A 20,038-nucleotide genomic window follows, 5' to 3' on the forward strand; every position below is an offset into this window, starting at 1 on the left:
GATGGAAGCATAATTCATTTGCATTTATTTCGGAGAAGGCTTATTAAAATGAAAAGACTTTGAGCAATAATTTAAAAGGATAAACTTTGTGAAAAAGATCTCTTCAAGTAATTTATTTCAAGTACACTTTTTTTTTTTTTTTTTTTTTTAAATATTTGCCTTTGTTATAAACGTGAAATCACAAATAACCGTATGGGTATATGTACACAATCTGTGGCCATTATGACATTCGGCAATCCCAATTCGATAGAATTCCCTTTTGTCCCTTGATATATTTTCTTGGTTCTTTGGCATGGACACATACAGTGGCTTTAAGGCAATTGAACTGTATCACACTGTTAAATAGTTTTTCCAACAGTAGTACGATGGATGTTAAGATCCCCTGCTACAATTTGTTAAGTACCAGTGCGAAAGATTCGCAATTCACAAAGAAGTTACAGTCTAGGGTACAAAGCATGGTTCCTGTCAGAATTGTGCTGCAGTTACGCCTCAGCATACCAAGCAGTAACTCAAAAGATTCCTTACGAAACCCAAACTGCTCTTTGAAATCATTGTCGTTATACATCGCAAATGGGTCTCTTCTCTCCATTAAAGCCCTCATTCTTGGAATTTCTACCTCTTCCTCCATCTCCATATATCCTTGGTAGTCCAGGTAATCCATAGAATTCGATATTTAAAACGCAGGAACTAAAGAACACATCTTATTCTCTAACTTTACTCCTACTACTGCTTAGGAGTAAATTTTGGCCTTATTTCGTCCTTAAGTTACTAATGTAGTAGCGTATTCTTTGATGGTGCTCTCCACTAGTTAAGAGTAAATAAATTTACTTCGGAAGTAAATGAAACATTTATTCCTATAGTAACTTACTCCTTTAGTTCAGTACTCTCGACTGGAAGTCGCCGATTTCCTTTTTTCTTAGCAAGTTACTACTTCAGTTTCACTTACTCTCAGTTGGTGCTCGCCACCCTATTAATGTCGAATCCATAATTTTCGGGGTCGCTGATATGAATAATGATACTCTCGATACCGTTTAAGTTCAAGTTCAGCCCCTTTCGACGTAGAAGCTAGGAGGTGAGGAGGGGTAAAAAGTAAATTGTCCAAAATAACTGGGATTAGTATTAAAAGTTTGCAGGGCCGGGAAAACGTCTCTCCCGTTGCGATATAACTTTCAGAATAGTTGGTATCTGTCTAAAGCTTCATTTTTATTACATCACTTTGATTGAAGGGTGTTTTCTAGGGAAGAGGGAGGATGTTTCAAAATTTTTGCCAAAAATGTAGTATCGTCTGACCATTACACTTTCATTGAAGTGCGTATCCTAAAGGGTTTTCCATAAACCTATTCTCCCCATGAGAAGAGTGGACAACTCAGTTAGTATCAATTACATTTTTTTTTTTTTTTAATAGAAGTTTTGAATTATTGCTTGTGTATCTGAATGCATGTGTTTGAGAGAGAAAATGCGGAAGAACATATTAATACTTTTCATTGATTTGATTTTAGGATGTTCTGCTCCACGAATGGGTGGATCCTATGTATTTGTCTCCGGATGTTCAGCGCCTAGTAAGACGTCGTTTTCAAAAATATTCACAGTTGCTTCTGACCGATTTCCTTAGGGTGGGGATGTACGAAGAACTAGTCGAAAGCTTGAAAAATCAGACTGTATGGAGAGCAGTGGGTCCTCCTAATTTGAGGTAGGTATATATATATATATAATATTTTGCTAAAATATAAGGCATCATTTCGCTGCCCTCGGTGAACACGTATTTACGCGTATGTAGCATGCATCGTGGGGCAGTTTACATAATAAACTCGAAGTTTGATCAACTTTGTTGCTCAGTGTACAATGGAAATTATATTAATTACAGTTTTCAGAAGGTAAAATATTAGTGAATAATATTAGATAATATACAGCAGTGTATAGTAGATAATTTTAATTAATATATCATTAGTAAGACCTAGGCGCAGATGGGAGGACAATACTAAGATGGATCTCGCAGAAATAGGAATACAAAGTAGAAACTGGATCCAGTTAGCTAAGGATAGAAGTCAGTGGAGAGCTTTTATGAACGCGGCATTGAACCTCCGGGTTCCATGGGCCATAGAGTGAGTGAGTTATACAGCAGTGTGTCTTCAAGAGGACAGTAGGATTGTACTGTTTGATTATCAATTAAAATAATCTGACCGAAGAAAGTGCCTATAAAATGAAAGTAAACAAACGAAATGTTACCGTGGTGAGCAGGGAAAAACAAAGAAAGAAAAAAAAAGTCAACCACGCCTACCTAATGATTCATGGCAGTAAAGAAAGTATAACTTTCTAAGGCTCGATTTTTCGGGATGAAAGTAGTTTGAAAATAAATTCGAAGCTATATACAATCTCTATTCTGACTAAGAAGGAACGAAATATATATATATATATATATATATATATATATATATATATATATATATATATATATATATATATGGTTATCGACTGTGTGTCTTTATGTACAATCGTTGTCGAAAGTCTTGAGCACAGTACTGATTTTTCAAAATTAAAAAAGAAAGAATCCATACAAAACTCAGTTTGTTGGATTTGTTGTGTAAAATAAACATCAATACTCACTTTCGAAAATTAAGAAAAGTTATAAGAAATAAATTTTCCACTGAGACAAATTAATGAAGTATGTTTGCGTTCAGTGAAATACCGACCCTTAGCCATGATAAGGGTTTTACAAATTCAAGGCATTTGATTGATTAATTTATTCAACTTTTGCAAAGCTAAGCCACTCCAGTAGCTCTGAAGAATCTTCCAAAGACCTTCAGTATTCTTTTTCATCTATTTACATACAGTCTTGCCAAGTTCATTTTACAAGAATTCGATGGCTAACCAATCCGGTGACGGTAGCGACAATTCAACTTGTTGATGTAAGCGTCTTGCATAGGTTAGAAGAGTTTGGGATGTTATTCCTGTTGTACAAAGTTACTGCCCCAAATCCACGTCCCTGTGGAATTCCATGCCTCACCTTAACATTGTAAAACACGTTTCTGTCCACTGTTCCATTAACTCGAACTAAATTACTAAATTACTTGGTAGTCTGTGAATTATCCCCGAACAGTGATGTTACCTTCTCCGTGCTTTACTGATAGTATTACACGGTCAGTATGAAAGCACTCTTCGAGACGAGGACAAACGAACTAACATTGGAAGGTGAATACTTGGAATTTAGAGTCGTCGGTCCAGTGTCTTCTTCCATTGTTCATCGTTCCAGTCTTTATTTTATGTTTATTTATTAATTTATTTTACCAAGGAATATCTTTTTGTAATGTTTGTTGCTTGAAGGAATGATTTCTTCACGGCAATCCTACCCCTAAGACCATAGATCTGAAGACGTTGGCCCGCCGTCATATACTTGATACCGATTGGAAATGGCTCTTCCAGAGTTCTATTGGTTCTTCTGGCGCAGTTAACTTCTATTCCGTTTACTTGTTTTTCCAGTGAATTTGTCCTTAAGAGAAGTTATTGTTTTTGGACGACCAGTGAGTTTCCGTGTAATATTTACACCACTTTGTGACTACCTTTCAAGAGTCGGACGCACTGCTCCGCCCGATCGCTGTGCGATTTTTCGCAAAGAATGACTCTCTTTCAAAGTAACCATTTGAAGACTTTAACTCTTAACAGTTTCTCTTCCTTATTTTACAGTATTCGCATGTTCTTCACATTATTTAACTGGTTCATGCGAATGAAAACAGATCGCATGTCACAGATTTCCATCCAATTTTGCCCATATTACGACACGAGTGAATAGCGCACACACAGCTGTTCATTGAAGAGACAACTACTGACAAGGATTCATACGCAGATCATTAGGTGTCGTTGAAACGATGCATCATCAAACAAAGTGTGACTTAGTTGTCTGTTTATTGCCAAACAGATTTCTTCAATAAATTTCTCTCTATGCCAAGACTGTGAATTCTTGTATTATATAAAGAACGTTATTTATTATCAAAAACAAGTCCAATAAACATGGTTTTTTATGGACAGTGTCTTTTATTTGGAAAATTCTGAAAAACCAATAGCGTGCTCAGACTTGACAGTGACTGTACTCGTATATCATGTAGTATCAAATCCTGAATAATTGCATAGTTCGCACTTTTTTTTAAGAAAAGTCTGTCAAATTTTATACTTTGGCATGAACAAAATAGCTCAGTTGGCCAAAGATTCACATACGTTTAATACCATGTACGGTAATAATGTACAGCTTTTCAAAGAGGTGTTTATTCTTTAAAAACTGTATAACGAAATTTGTTACAAATTTATTTTGTTGGCAACATACCTTAAAGAAAATGTAAAATATGATGAGTCGAAATTGTTGTGTGTATGCAAGTACTGTATATTATATTCAGGAACCACTACTTCCGAATTTTAGGTCTGTGTAACATTACATGGTTTCCTTGATACTTAAATATTTCCGGTAACGCATTTTGAGAATACATACCAAATAGGTTTTCAAAAACGAAAAATGGAGCGTAGCAGCGATTTCCTCATTATCTTATTTCGTAAATACTAATGAACAAAGATTTCCTCATTGGTTCAAACAATAAATTTGCACTCCAAATGAAGAGAAGAAAATGTTTTATTAGGTAGTATTAAGTATTGTGCTTGTCTGTAGGCCCTTGAACTAAAGAGACTTGTTTTTCTTAGGTTCGGGTCTGGAAATATTTCTTACACATTTCGCGATATTCAACATACTCCTTTAACTTTCATTATTTTCTTCCACTTTTCAAATTCTCAATCAGTTGTGTTTTCTTCCCACTCCTCGCTTTTCTTTCATCTTTCTATGGCGTTGTACAAAAGACAATTTCTTCGCAACATGGATTCAGTGCAATTGGCCTTCCTACAATGCATACTGGGTAAAAGCGCCCTCTTCTCTGCTACCCGTTTTAAAACATCTTCGTGTGTTACTCTCCGTCCATTTTATCTTCTTTAACTTCCGTAATGTCCAAGTCTCCGAACTATACAATCCAGTATTAAGCCTGCTAGTTAAAAGTGATCTTTTCTTTTGCCTACAGGATCTTTTCTAATGCCTCTTTCCTTACAGCAATTCTTGTTCTGATCTCTTTGGTGCAGTAAACATCTCTCGTCAAAAGAATTTCCAGATACTTGAACTGATCGACATCTTCAAGCTCTTGTTTGTTCTATTCTAATGCGTAAAGACATGTTTCCACGGGATATTCTCATGAATTTCGATTTTTTTAAATGTTGTTTTCAATTTCATATTGTTTCCCAGTGGCAGCAATTTTATACATCGTCTGTAATTCTTCTTCAGTTATACCTATAACAACTGGCATCTGGATATCTGACCTTATTAATTTTCTGCTCTCCAATCGTAATCTCTGACTTTCGTTAATGCTTCCTTCATTAAGTATTCTGTGGGTTGCTAAACTGAAATTCTGTAGCCGAGTAAAATTTTAGCAAGTAATACCATATCATGGCTGGAGGTTATAGTGGTTAAAGGATTTAATACCTCATATTTCTCTCTAGACTTTAACAATCCTGTAATTCATTTCATGTTGCAATCACGTAACACTCTTACTCCTTGGCTTATACAATATAGCAAATTCTAGCTTTCTATAAATTTAGTGCATTATTAAAAGCTGCGCATCAGGTAGTAGAAGAAAAGGTAGACATGCGAAGTGCATGACAAATATTTAAACATTCTATTTTAAGATTAATAAACATTAATTAGTATTGTTTGGCGAAATTGTTACAATATTACCAAGCCCTACTGGAGCTTAGTATCGAAGGTTTAACATTCATTTCTAGGCCACGTAGAAATGCTCGACTTATTGCTAGAAAATTGTTACATGGACTTCGTATGCTCCCAGTACTTACCGAAGTTATATTGTAACGTGTTCAGTGTTCCCCATAGCAAAGCTAACTCGTTCGCACAAGGTCGATGCTGTTAGCTATCGAAAGCGAATCAACCATTCATTTGCACTGTCTGACAGTTGCTAGGAAACACACATTGACCTGTAACTTGCACACACAGTTTAAGATTTGCAGTTCTGCCCATCAGTATGCTCCGTGAGCATCGTTATCAGAAAAAGACTGCGACACTGAGTAAAGAAAGTGGTACCCATGAGATAGTCAAATGCGGTAGAAGCCGTTGTCAGTGCAATATTATTGTACAAAGTGAATAGTCTGTTGAAAGATAGTGGTAAGGAGTCATCTCAAGTGATTATGAACCTAGCAGTGGTGATCGTCGGCTTGAGACAGGGAAAAGTGTCACAGAGGCTGCACATTTGATGAGTGTATCAAAGAATGTCATTTTCCAACTTCAGAAAGCTGCTGTTACAAGAGTACTAACTGTACGTGTGCACGGTGAATGTTGATTTGATTTTGAGTTAAGCATTCCTTTCAGCAGCGAGGCTATATGACACGTGGACCTACAGCTTAACGTGAGATCTGAACCACATGAACTGCCGATAATCGAAACCGAGTGTCTCGCTGCGAAAACACATGCACTAGCCGTAGAAACACGAAAAAGCTTGCGTGCAGGGTGGAAGTCGTGAAAGATGTGTAGTAGTTCGACAGTATCGGTGCATAGACCTGTTCGCAAAAAGGAATCGATGTGCCACTCCAGCCCAAATTCTTCATGCGCCTCGCCGTACTTCTAGTGTCTATATGTCTCCAGAATCGTGTCACGACTACCGAATAACGTTGCATTATATGTTCAGAAGTTAGTGAAGTGTCTAACATGATAGTCCAATATCATGATCTCAGATTAATCAGTTTTGTGCGAGAAGTGATTCTAGGCGTGGTGTTGAGAGCGTATCATCCACTGCATCTCCGTGAATATAACAGATGTTGGAGATCCGGTATATGGGGCAAAATGAGAAGTGGAAGAAAACACACATTCTTAGACACAGGATCCGTTGTTGAAGAGCAGCATTCTGTCGATATCCTGAAAGGTTTCTTTTCCGTCTTCCAATGAGTACTAACATTGTTTACATTGATGACAGGGCAGGCCCACACGAAACTGCTGAAATTACAGACTGTAGAATGAGGACATTTAAGAATATACAAAATATCTCAAATAACATGCAGAAAGAAAAAAAAAAAAAAAAAAGAACAGGAGTTTATTGCTTTTCACTTTACATCTCGACGAAAAAGTGTGAACAAGGGTAGTATACCCTACCAGGCTGGCAGAAAATTTATGGAAACTACTGAAAACCCTACCGTGTGAATATTGATCCTATTTTCCAGACGTAAAAACGTTTTAAAAAATGTAGCTAACTATCCGAATTTTACTGAAGGTAATGCAAAATGTGCGGGTAGAATTGCACTTTACTATTCGATTATACTTCTAGGTAAAATTTATGCTCAAATATGGTTGTCCCTGATTTACATGAACACTTTCTGGGGTTTTCTAATAGAGTACTCACGTTTCACAAGAATGTCGCACTAACAGCGGACCCTTTTCGTATTTAAGCGTATCTTTAGGTAACACCTTACTCAATGTCGCAGTTTTTTCCTGATAAAGAGCGCATTTGCTTCTGCTGATGAACGCAACGGATCATTGGTGCTCTCTGTTGGTGGTATAAAATGTAGATATGGAGCCAAGCGATTAAAAGTTATGGTTCAGTGTTTTTGTGTTCCATAGCAGTTATCAAGGACTATAGCTTTAACACGAGAAATACTCTGAACAATGAAATTGTTTATACGTACATTGTGCATATGTCTGATTGGTAATACGTATAATAACCGTTCCAGCACTGCCTGTATATAGGGTGGGACCTCCTGTTCAAAGTGGAATCCGAAATCACTTGTTTATCTGAGGTAAGTGCTCCCACCAGCGATTGAATTCGGAACTACGTATACGGAAAATAATCGAGGTGATAATGCATGTCTCGTGTACGTATGTATAATAATATAAAATAAAGAGAAATCAGTGGACTTTTTTGAAAAAGAGGTAATGGAATGCCAATCTTGCGTAAAATTGTTGGGTACTGGGTGAAATATGGAAATATAGATCCCTAAAGAGTTCGAGTAATCAGATGAAGCAGTGGGGCACAGCTTGCAACAAGAAGCCAAGCATATATGCAAACAGGACTAGAAGGAAGGATTATTTAACCATCGTTATAGTCATCATATGTGGCAAGTTAACCTGCTGCAAATTTGAAAAGCTTCCACGCACGGTCTTCAGCTAACCTCTTCAGTCCTGAACTAACAACTTTAATATCGTCCATCATTTATAGTCTATTTCATCACTTTCTTTGTTTAAATCTTACTTTTTATCACATCCCTTAGGGTAACAATTCCTAGATAGTGCCTCAACCAATATATATCTTCTTTTTAATTACATCTAATATTGTTCTCTCCTACTATTCCCATCATTTCCTGTTGAGCCCCCGTACATAAAAAGAAAGAAGAAAATATACACTAGCCCTTAAGTGTGGAAATTGAGGAGAAAAGTGAGTAACACAAATAAAGCAGCATCGGTAGAGTGCATCACTGTACATTTTGAGCAGTAGTTTTGTTTCACAATCACTATACCCAAAGGATTAAGATAATAACACTCCATATATATGTAACTTCCGATTGTTACATAGTGTTACATAACTTTACATAGTGTTACATAACTTTACATAGTGTTACATTGAAAGTGTTACATAACTTTTCCAGCACATAGCAAAAGGAGCATATTAGAAACACCGATAATAATGTGCAGTAAATGCATATGAAAGGAAGGAAATACTGTTGCCCAGTTATGTGAATCACTAATTTGATAATTTTGCATGACTGGATTCTGCTGTGGCGAAGGCAGGTGGTCGCTTCCCAGCTGCTTGTTATTTTTCTTCTTCCTTACGTACCTGATTAAGTGTATAGTGAAAAGTCTTACAGTTTACTTTGTTACCTGTTTGGATAATAGTTTCTAGTGTTTTATCCTAAGCTGACTTTTTTTTTTTTTTCTTAACAGGAGGTACGATGTTTTGGAACAAACGTCTTCTGTACAACTTCAGAATTTCTTACGACTAATGCGTTCATCACAGATGTTTATATTAATGCAGAACTACACGAGTGTTTCTTTAACTGAGGTACCGTCAGAAGAATCTAGCACAGATACCGATGATTCCGAACCAACCAATGGCATATCTGCTCAAGTTTTTGCTGGATGTTGTAAGTTTGTGTATATAGTATTCACTATAAAAGATTTTTTAAAAATAATTATTTTTTTATTTTTTATTTATTTATTTAATTTATTTTTTGTCTTTCTTTGAAATGTTTGTACGAAATCTATGCCAAACTGTAGACTGTTCATAGGTTAATTCAGCTATAGATCATAAGGTAGAATTGTATATTCGTTTTCCTGTAGAAACATCTAGTTTCGGAATTATGCCATCTCCTTAGAGGAATGTTACTTACGTATTTTTGAGTTTAAGGTCCCACGATTTTGCACTGAAGCTAAGGAAGACGGCGATGATGAGATGGATGGATAATGACAGAATGATGAAAGTCGGGCGAAAATGGGACACCTTCGAGAAAACTCAGGCACACAGTGTTTGGTTTGTCAACCAAAAAACCCCTTTGACAGTAGCTGGGATTTAACCAGGGATCCCAAGCGCAAGGAGTGCGTTTTTCTGCCGTTGAACTACCGCAGCTGTGAGAGTAATGTTAGAAATTCACTTTCAACCAACTTACAAAGTTCGTTACTAAATTTTCTATGTCTGTGTGTCTGTTATTTGCGATTTGTTCAATTTTGAATCCTGCATTCGATAGAGCATCAAAAACTATCACAGAAAGTGATTAAATTTTTCGCGTCACTTTTACCATTCCCGAGATATTGGCCAAAAAATTGGCCGACTTCCAGAGATTCAAGGAGCCATACCTTGGGAACCGTAAGTCATAGAGAGACCATATTGGTGTTGATCAATATCTAAAAGGATGGTAAATATTTTGGTACCAAGTAGTAACCGGTGGCCACTATTTAATTGGCCAATGACCAGCTGGCCAGTGGCCAGCAATTAATATTGGTACCAAAATGTTTAATATTCTCTTAGGTATTGACTAACACCAAAATCATCTCCCTGTGAGTTACCGTTCCCGTGATATTGGCCAAAAGTGGCCAATTTCTAGATGTTTAAGGAGCCATAGCTCGGGAACCATAAGTTGTAGAGAGATGATATTGATGTTGATCAATACCTAAGAGGATGGTAAATATTTTGGTACTAAATAGTAACCGGTAGCCACTGTCAAACTTGCCACTGATTTGGCCACTCGCCAGTTATATAGTGGCCATCAATTAATATTGGTACTAGAATGTTTAACATTCTATTAGAGATTGTTTAACACCGATATCATATCTCTCTATGACTTACCTTTCCGTGATATTGGCCAAAAGATAGTTCCGATTTCAGGAGATTTAAGGAGCCAAATCTCGGGAACCGTAAATCACACAGAGATCATATTGGTGTCGATCAATACCTAAGAGGCTGGTAAACATTTTGGTACCAAATAGTAACCGGTGGCCACTGATTAACTGTCTACTGGCCAACTAACCGCCGTTCCCCAGATATTGGGCAAAAAAGTTCGAATTTCTAGATATTTAAGCAGCCAAATCTCGAGAACTGCAATTCATAGAGAGATTATAATTTGCTCATTTTTGTGAGAAAGAGAAGAAGGTGCGGATAAAATGATTTAGTTTTACATCCAGGAGCAATGACAGTTTTCCTTCCCGCTCAATCTTTTCATTCTTTTTATGTTCGTTCTGGCAATGCTCTTGGAGCATTCTCAACTGGTTGTATATGTATCTTATCTCATGAGACCATTTTATAAAGATTTTGGTAAATTCAAACAGTTCCACGATTCCAGGAATTCCAGCGGAGTTGTGTTCGAACAGGATGAGATTCCACTCAGATTTGATTAAATACGAATGAAAATGTGTAAGCATTATAACAGTTTCTTTTTGGATAATTAAAATCGAGCTGTCGTGCGCAGTGCTATGAAGTGCTGTATGTGTTCGGAGATACGGGAGAAGTTAATGGATTAGTGGATCTGAATATCGAAATGCCAGGTTAGGTCTGATGGACTCGTTGAGCAACGTAGGTGCTTTTTTTCTTTTTTAAATCTAGATTGGGAGTTGGCCGAAGGCTTGAGAATCTTATCCTGAAAAAATAAATTTTCTTTATGTGTATTTATACATATATTGTTCTGAGAGTCTTCTTGAGCAAAATATTCTAAAGGGAAAAAAAAAAAGTCCCATTCGGATCTTTGAGACAGGGCTATCAATTGAGTTCGAATATGAACCTTTAGAAATTGGTATAAGGTAGGAATCGTCGAATACTGGGCCAAGATAGTGATGAATATATGCTTCTGTAAATGTAACAACAAATTAGGCTTCACGATGGAAAAGTATACTGTTTTTGTCCAAGAAAATGCGCGGAGAAAGGAACAAAAACAGAGCTAATTAAGGCTGAGGAAATTGATTATTGAAAGACTCAGACCTAATATTTAGAGTGAAGGTTATCAACCATAATAAATTTGAAGTCCTAAATGACAGTGGCAATTAGAATGAGGTTGATAATGGAATCTTAACAAGATGTGGACATAACGTGTGAGACCATCAGTAGTTCTGCGAAAAAAACACCGGGGAAAATATACAATATGTCCAAGGGTAGCAAGAAATATAGATTATGGATTAAAATGAAGAAAGTTGGCGAGATCACAGTGGGTTAATTCGACAAGAGGGAATTTCTGTGTAATGCAAAAAATTTAAAATAGTGCTTATAATTAAGAAAGAAAAAAAATAATTATCTAGAAATTGTTACTTTCAACTTGTTAAAAGATTATATTCAACATTTCTATAGCTTGGTTGACGACACATGTACAGAGGGTGCCAAAAGCTCCAGTACCACAGGCAGATTAGAGAGGACTGTTAAATGTAACTACTAGGTGATATGGAATTAACTATTAACTACGGTAAATAACGATAATTAAATAACTTTCTAAGAAATAACGATTTTCTAACGTGATGCCATAAAAAGTGAATTATATCAAATCTTGAGTGGCCCTTGAGTTCTGGCAAATAAAAAGATCGAAGGAGGCAATGATCATTATTTCAAAACTTGAAAGACGTTTAGTGCTTTGTGTGCTGGAATGTTATATACAAATAATTGAAGTTTTTTGCATTTCCACCTTCTGGCACTTAATTGGTGTAATCGTCGAAAGAAAGAAAGAATAAAAAAAATAGCAGGTCCAGTTCTTCATGCACATTATTTTTCTTGCTAAAACGTAAATTCAAAATAATGTTTTCTATTTTCCTCGTGTGGCCTCATGGATGGAGATTCGTCCATCTTTAAACTGGAATGTAAATCAAATGTGTGTACACATAATTTGTTCACCAAACACGTTATTTCGTGGGATATTAATAGTTTTGAGCACAATTTTGGTGCACATACATTATTTTTCCGAATATTAATTTCTCGTAATCGATACCCGTACTAAAGGTCGCCAGAATCATATATGACACAACAGTAAAACAACGGTTGTGAAAAGTCCAGTTTTTAACAAATGATTTTCGTTTCATAGCGTGAAACTGCGGTAGACTTCCAAACTAGACGAATTCAATACTCACCTTCAGGGTTGGCTGGTTTAAATCAGCTGTTTTTTAACCAACTGGTTTAAACTAAAAAACGAAAAATGTTCGTAGAAATATAAATGTTCGTAAAATCTTGATGAACACACATTTGTGGGTTATCACGTTTCACTCCCGTATATTATTTGTATTATATTCAGACCTAAATTCCCCATTAATTACTCAGAGATTATACTACAAAAGCAACTTTATACATACATACATATATATAATATATAAAGTTCATGAATGTTTCTTTTGTGATTGTTTATAGTTTATTATTATGCAATAGCAATCAAAGAAAAAAATAAATATTGTTTCGTTTTAATAATGTTTACTATTGATAAAATACATCGAAATTTGGGGGGCCGTACTTTTTTTGGGGGTCATAGAAACCCCGTGAGAAGCATTTATTGGAATCAGAAGTATCTTTGGCATCTATTTATGTATAAATGGGTCAGAGCCAAAGTGGACTCAAATAATTCGTATCATTATTCACTTTTCTTACTGATATGCAGATTAAGTCGTCGTATTTCTTTAACTTGGACTAATAAAAGTCGTAGTGAACTAACTTGGATTAAATTAGTTTTTCTGTACTCTGCAGTATTTTGAAATTGTCCATATGTAAATCTGTATAATAGTTTCACTTGTTCAAATATTTATATTTTTGTCCTTCTGAAATGACTTGACAATTTTATTAAGAAGTATGTAAAGATCAGTACAACGTATTTTTATCAGGAGTCTTCGTGAGTGAGTCGGCGGACGTATCGCATTTGTGGCCAATTAGTCCCGGTTTCGAGTCCAAATGAAGGACAGTTTCCCTCGAATGTAAGCCGCGAAGCAGTTGGATTCCGCTTTAAGCATTATGTAACCCCTTCCAACATAACCCGGTTGTTGCATAATAACACCAAGGCGAAACAAACTTATTTGTGTCCATAGATGATATAAATACATAGAGCACATTATTTAAACCAAAAAAACCTGGTTTAAACCCCAAAAAAACTTTTTTTTTTCAATAAAAACCATGGTTTTTGCCAACCCTGCTCACCTTGTAATAGTACATCTATAACTACTAATTACAATAGAGTAATAAGATAGAACCTGTTTTCTCTGACGCTGAATCCATATTAAAAAGCCATTAGGCGTACTCGCTTATTTGTTACCGTTTTTGTTTTATAGGATAAATGCTGAAACCAGAAATAGTTAATTTGAACAACTTCAGGTCTAAATAGAACTACCTTGGGGACACTGAATCGATTGCAAGAAACCGCTTCTCGACCTCTGTTTTTGCTTTATGGGAACCCGAGCTGAAACCGGAAGTACTAGTAAATTTTAAAAATTCCTGTTTTGGTAATGTGTTGCGGGTTGCGATGACACATACTTTTGAGACTTTATAGGTTGCAGAAAACCGTTTGTCGCGGTCTTTTACCTTTCTTGTTCTATGATGATAAATGTTGAAACCAGAAACGATTAATTAAAACTGCTACTTTTTTGAGTGGAAGGTTAATAAAGGAGATTGGACCTATTCTTCGTACAGTGAATAGACTGCAAAAAATCGTATGTCGATATCTTCTACCGTTTTTGCTCTGGAAATCAGTATTGAAACCTAAAGTACTACCACCGTGTTTTACTCGTGTAATAGTCACATTTTTGTAATAATTTTTAAATGCGAAAATCAAACTTCGACTATTACTCGAGGAAAGCTGCCATTCACTTACCGCTATGATCGAAACAATTTCGAAACATACAGCATTGTTTCAGCATAAACGAGTTGAGAATGCTCCAAGAGCATTGCCAAAACAAATTTAAAAAGAATGGAGATATGGAGCGGGAAGGGTAAATGTCATTGTTCCTAGATGTAAAAGTAAATCTTTCTATCCGCACCTTCTTCTCTTTCTCTCAAAAATTAGCAAAATATCATCTCTCTGTGACTCACAGTTCTCGAGATATGGCTGCTTAAATATCTAGAAATTCGAACTTTCTTGGCCAATATTTGGGGAACGGTGGCCAGTTGGCCAGTAGACAGTTAATCAATGGCTACCGGTTACTTTTTGGTACCAAAATGTTTACCATCCTCTTAGGTATTGATCAACATCAATATCATATCTCTACAACTTAGTTCCCGAGCTATGGCTCGTTAAATATGTAGAAATTGGCCATTTTCTGGCCAATATCACGGGAATGATAAGTCATACAGAGATATTGGTGATAATCAATCCCTAATAGAATGCTAAACATTTTCGTACCGATATTAATTGGTGGCCACTGGCCAGTTGGACAGTGGCCACCGGTTACTTTTTGGTACCAAAGTGTTTACCATCCGTTTAGATATTGATGAACACCAATATGATCTCTCTATGACTTACGGTTCCCGAGATAGGGGTCCTTAAATTTCTGGAAATCGGTCATTTTTTGGCCAATATCTTGGGAACGGTAAGAGTGACGTGAAAAATTTAATCACTTTCTCTGATAGCTTTTGATGCTCTAGCGAATGCAGTGTTCAAAATTGAAAAAATCGCAAATAACAGACAGACGGACAGACATAGAGAATTCAGTAACGAACTTTTTAAGTTCGTTGGAAATAAAATATTGCCTACATACGGTAAAATATTAAAACTTGTAAAAATTAAGTTCATAACTTACCAATTAGTGGGAGACAAATATATACATACTTGACATTGGCACAAAAGAACGATATATTTACATAATTGGAAACACACGAATAACAACTACGAAACACCACAAGGAAGAAACACGCACGCACAAGAAGTGTCACAGCTGTCCATATATGCGAAAGGCACTATTCACTCTGATGCGAAGAGCCCCCTCGTGGCTAAGCGGTTAGCGTAAGCGCCTTTGGCGTGGGAGATCCGGGTTCGATTCCCGGCGGGAGCTCATGTGGTTCGGATTCCACGTTAATCAGTAGGTCCACGTCTCATATAGCCTCGCTGCTGAAAAGGACGCTAAACTCAACTCAACTCAACCAACTCTGATCCGAAGTTTCACTTTGTCATATCTGCGTCTGACGATCCGGGTGACTGTTCCACAGAACTTTATCTTCACCTCCGTCGAAAGCTTTGGATATGCAGGTCTTTTGAAGCTTTTTGACACGGTGTGAGATGTTATCGAACACCAACTTTGTATTATCCAATTTAATAAAAGTTCGAGAGATGGGCGCTTTATTTTGCCACTTGATACTTTCTCTTTGTTGTTGTTGACCATTCAATCTCCAAACTTCCGCCACATGTGATGTTTAAAAGACATGTTAACACGTACAGTCATGTCCAAAATGATTGTCGCATATCTATAACTGTCTTCTTGTAAGAATGTAATTTGATAAAGATTTCGCAGGGTACTTTTAATAGTGATACTATGTGTATAATAGGGAAATACATTTTTGAGGTAAATTTCATAGGAAAAGAGTTATAAATACGAAAACTAGAATGAGTAAAACAAAATGTTGCTAAATGTACAAGAAAGTTTTATTTTCGTTTTATTGTTCTAATTTGCTGCTCTTTTGACATGAAATTTGCCTCATACAGGTATTTGCCGATTATACACATACTAATATTATAAGAAATACCGGGCGAATTCATTATCAAATTATATTCCTACAACAACATATTTATAGACATACGACAATAATTTTGGACATGAGTGTACATATAGAGGTTGCACAAATTGACCTGACCCCACCGGGAATGATTACGAGATCCGTTCTTTCATCTGCAAGTTCCTTCTTCACACTCAACAAGATGCCGTCGGAAGCTATCGAGAACAAGCATCGATGATGGCTTGAGCAATGCTCCAGGGCTTTTGTTCCAGACATTTCGAACCCAGTCTTTCATTAAAGCTTCATCCATCCACCCTTTTTCTTGGAATCGCACATGGATACTTGCAGGAAATTCAACTCCTTTAGGGGTAGTTTTCCTCCTAAAAATAACGAGTGGAGGTAACTTACGACCATCTGTTGTAATTCTCGGCATTACAGTGCAGTTTTTTTCATTCGTGCGCATTGAAACTTTTGAAGCGGCTTTTTCTGCTACCGTCGTGTTGAGTGGCATGTTGAAAAAAAACCGGCGTGTGATCGGCGCTTCCATTCTGTGATAGGAGATAAGATTTAATTTGTTGAAGTCGGATAACAAACCTATGAAAGTTTGTGAGTTTATCTGTGTAATCTGATGGCAATCGCTGGCAGAGAGATCATCTTGGTCGGATTGCCAGACTATTGCAGCTCATAAATCTTGTTAGCCTTGTTAGTCCACACACACGACTTGCTTTGAATTGTGTGTATGGAATATATTTCGTTCTTGCAATTTTGCGTGCGTTTTTTTGCAGCATTTCACATGAAATTGCACACGTTTCGCACGACACGCAGAAAAAAAGAAGTTCCTCTTCCACCGCTGGGAAAATTCCACGGTTTGCTCCTCTGAATGCATGCATGCTTACAGTCTTGCAGCCTGTGTCAGACTTTCCTTCAGTCCCTGATTAACTTTTCATTCACACCCCATTCTCTTTCTGCTGCTCTATTACCATTCTTTTCTGCATATTCAATCACCTTCAGTTTATAACTGTTGTTGTTTCTGAAGTTTCCGCTCTCGTAAATCGCACTCGAATACGTAATGGCCAGGCCACGCTCTTTTCTGACTACCCTAGTGATGAATGGCAATGAACTGAAAGTCGCGTAGCAACGAAGGTGGTTTGTGTCGCTTTGGCGCCAGAGCTTGTCTGCCAGCCAGGAAGTGATTTTTGGAATCACAACCAAATGTTTGAAGCCCTCGAGGCAATACGATGGAATGGCAGAGCAGACAAGGTAAGTGTAAACAGGTGCCTTACAGGAATGAGTCATACTTGGATGGGGCGCAGAAATGAGGGTGGAAGTAGGTTGCCTGATCTCTGACAGGTGGGTCACGGTGTTACGTGTCAGTAAACATGAAAAGTTTTTTTTTTGGGGGGGGGGGCGACTCGCGCAAGATAAGCATTTTCGAAGAAAGTCTTGTTCACAAAGACAAAAATCCCGTAGACTGCGACTTCTATGCGGGGAAAATTTTATAGCGAATGTTTTTACTTCAAACTTAAGGTGCTACTATTGCGCGAGTAAACACGATAATAATTTTGAACTAGTTCCGGTTCTGATAGTGTTAGAAATAGTTACAATATGTTACCTTGAGACTCTGAATTGTTAGCGAAAAACCGCTTCTCGCTATCAGTCACGGTTTTCGTTCTATAGCGATAAACGTTGAAACTGGAAGTGGCTACTTTTAACAATTTCCGGTTTGAATAGTGGTTTAACAGAGATGGAACATATTCTTGTGGCAGTGAATCGGTTGCTAAAAACTACTACTCGATATCTCTCACCGTTTTTGCTCTGATACCTGTCGACAGACGGACGGGCAAAGGCGTTCCATAAGACTTCCTACACCATAGTTTGGAAGTCTAAAAATCCCAGCTCAGTGGGTTTTATTGGGCAATATTGGGTTCTATTAAATTTTGTGCTTACATTTAAAGCTGTATTCCTATTTAATGTACCATTTAAGCATTCACATTCTATTGTACACAAGAAACTAAAAGTTCCTTGTTGCACAAAGGGAATTCGTGAAGCTCTATCCATGTTTCGTTGGACAGACTTTGCACTATTGACATTCACATACATTTTGGTTTCTAGAAGCCTAGAGGTCATATCGTTTAACGTATCGAGACTGAACTTCAGACTCATCTGTTTTTTAAGATTCTCTAGTGTATTTTTCGATTTTTTTCCTACTTCTAAAATAGGGATAGTTTACTGAAGGGTTGAAATAGATATTTGCAGTATTATCGAAAACGGTAATGTTTCATTAACAGCCCTTTAATATAATATAGGTCGTTTTTGTAGGAAAAAATCCACAAGGGGTAGTTTATTCTTAGGGGTGAATTTTATTTGACAATATTTTTAAAAACGATTTCAGGTGATTTTGTTCATACGCGTATATCATAAATCAATATTTCGTTAGTAACCTGATAATGTAGCTAAGAAGTAGAGTAATGCAGGAAAGTGCTTGCTAACTGTACACGCAAAACTTTTATCACTTAAGACGCACGTAAATCCTGGTTCTAATGTATTAAAGCATTAAAAAATTATGCCTTATACGGTGGATCCGATTCAACCTTAAACTGTAGGTCCGTGTCTCATATAGCCTCGGTATTGGAAAGGGACGTTAAACTTTAACGAATAAAATTTTGGTTTTAACATTACTTGAATAGAGTGATTAAAGCGTAATTCTTTCTTTTGTTATGTATGGATTGGGAAGTTGGGCAGTAACTCATATGAATAATCAGAAACTGAGGGTTTTCAATTGCAAAATCTTGAGTCAGATATTCCGAGCAAAATAAGTGTCTAACTGAAGAGGCAGAAAAATAAACCAATGTGGGTACAAGGTTCCTAAGATCAAGGTGCCTACGATGGTGGAATACGTGGCTTGCATGGGATACATGGCGCGACCAGTGGTATACACAAAATATGATCAAAGGAGATCCAAACTCCCATGTTCAGATCCTATCAGTATTTTTGTAAATGTAAAGTAATATAGTAGGTTTTCTTTTTTCATATTTTGTAGGAAGAGTTAAACCCGGAAAACCCTTTTGCATACGTCATTGCATATGATTATTTCATATTTGAAATATTTCAGTTTAATGTCCCACGATTATGCCCTTTAGGCTAAGGGAGACTATGATTAAGTCAATTGAATGATGATGGAAGAATTGGTGGAATGAGAAAGTGGGAGGAAACGGGAGTACCTTGAAAAAACCCACAGTCATGATGATGTTCCCCGCAAACTTCGTCGGAATTCGATGTGCAATCACCTCCCCGTGGTGAGTTCTGGGTTATTTTGAGTACAGAGCAAAATAAGCGAAGATTTGCACAAAGAAAATCGTGTTACATCAAGGGCTATGCATATAATCATCGTTAACGTGGCATTCAAAATAAAATCTGGACATTAATTCCAACAACTGAGCTAATATGGCTGTACTTTGACTCATAAACATTTTAAAATTATTTACTGTCATTGCTACAAGTTTCTTTTAATAAAATAATTGTATTATAGCCATCAGGTAACTTTAAAAACAACAGCAAGTAGCTTTTCTGTCATTGGTGTTGTGCATGTTGCCTAACCAAACACTTAAAAAACTTCCGTTGGGGCAGGGTAAGGGGTTGTCCAAAAAAAAAAAAATAAAAAAAAAATTCAGTAAGGTCGGTGCCACTAATAGCACCTTTTCCGCACTAGCCGTAATCGGATTTCCAACAAAAGTGCAAAACGCTCCACCCTACTGTAGGTAGGTCCACTGTCTCAGTGTTGAAATGGAACATTAAGCCTCGAAACAACGAACCAAGATTTTCATAGTTACCTTCGAAGCCAAGCGTCACTAAACGAAGTTGAACATTTT

The 20,038-nt window shown here is 36.8% G+C and overlaps 1 protein-coding gene across 2 annotated transcripts in view; it reads left to right on the forward strand.

Moving 5' to 3' along the window:
* Nucleotides 1–20,038, forward strand: part of LOC145688184 (prolyl 3-hydroxylase OGFOD1-like) — a 64,611-nt gene that overhangs the window by 36,477 nt on the left and 8,096 nt on the right. For both annotated transcript variants that reach the window (XM_081762047.1, XM_081762048.1), the window contains exons 7-8: nt 1,500–1,690; nt 8,963–9,162. In XM_081762047.1, coding sequence (XP_081618173.1) covers nt 1,500–1,690; nt 8,963–9,162 — 391 coding nt within the window. The remainder of the gene's footprint in view (nt 1–1,499; nt 1,691–8,962; nt 9,163–20,038) is intronic.

Source organism: Thermobia domestica, chromosome 6 (genome assembly GCF_964235325.1).
Source record: "Thermobia domestica chromosome 6, izTheDome1.hap1.1, whole genome shotgun sequence".
Classification (NCBI taxonomy): Eukaryota; Metazoa; Arthropoda; class Insecta; order Zygentoma; family Lepismatidae; genus Thermobia; species Thermobia domestica.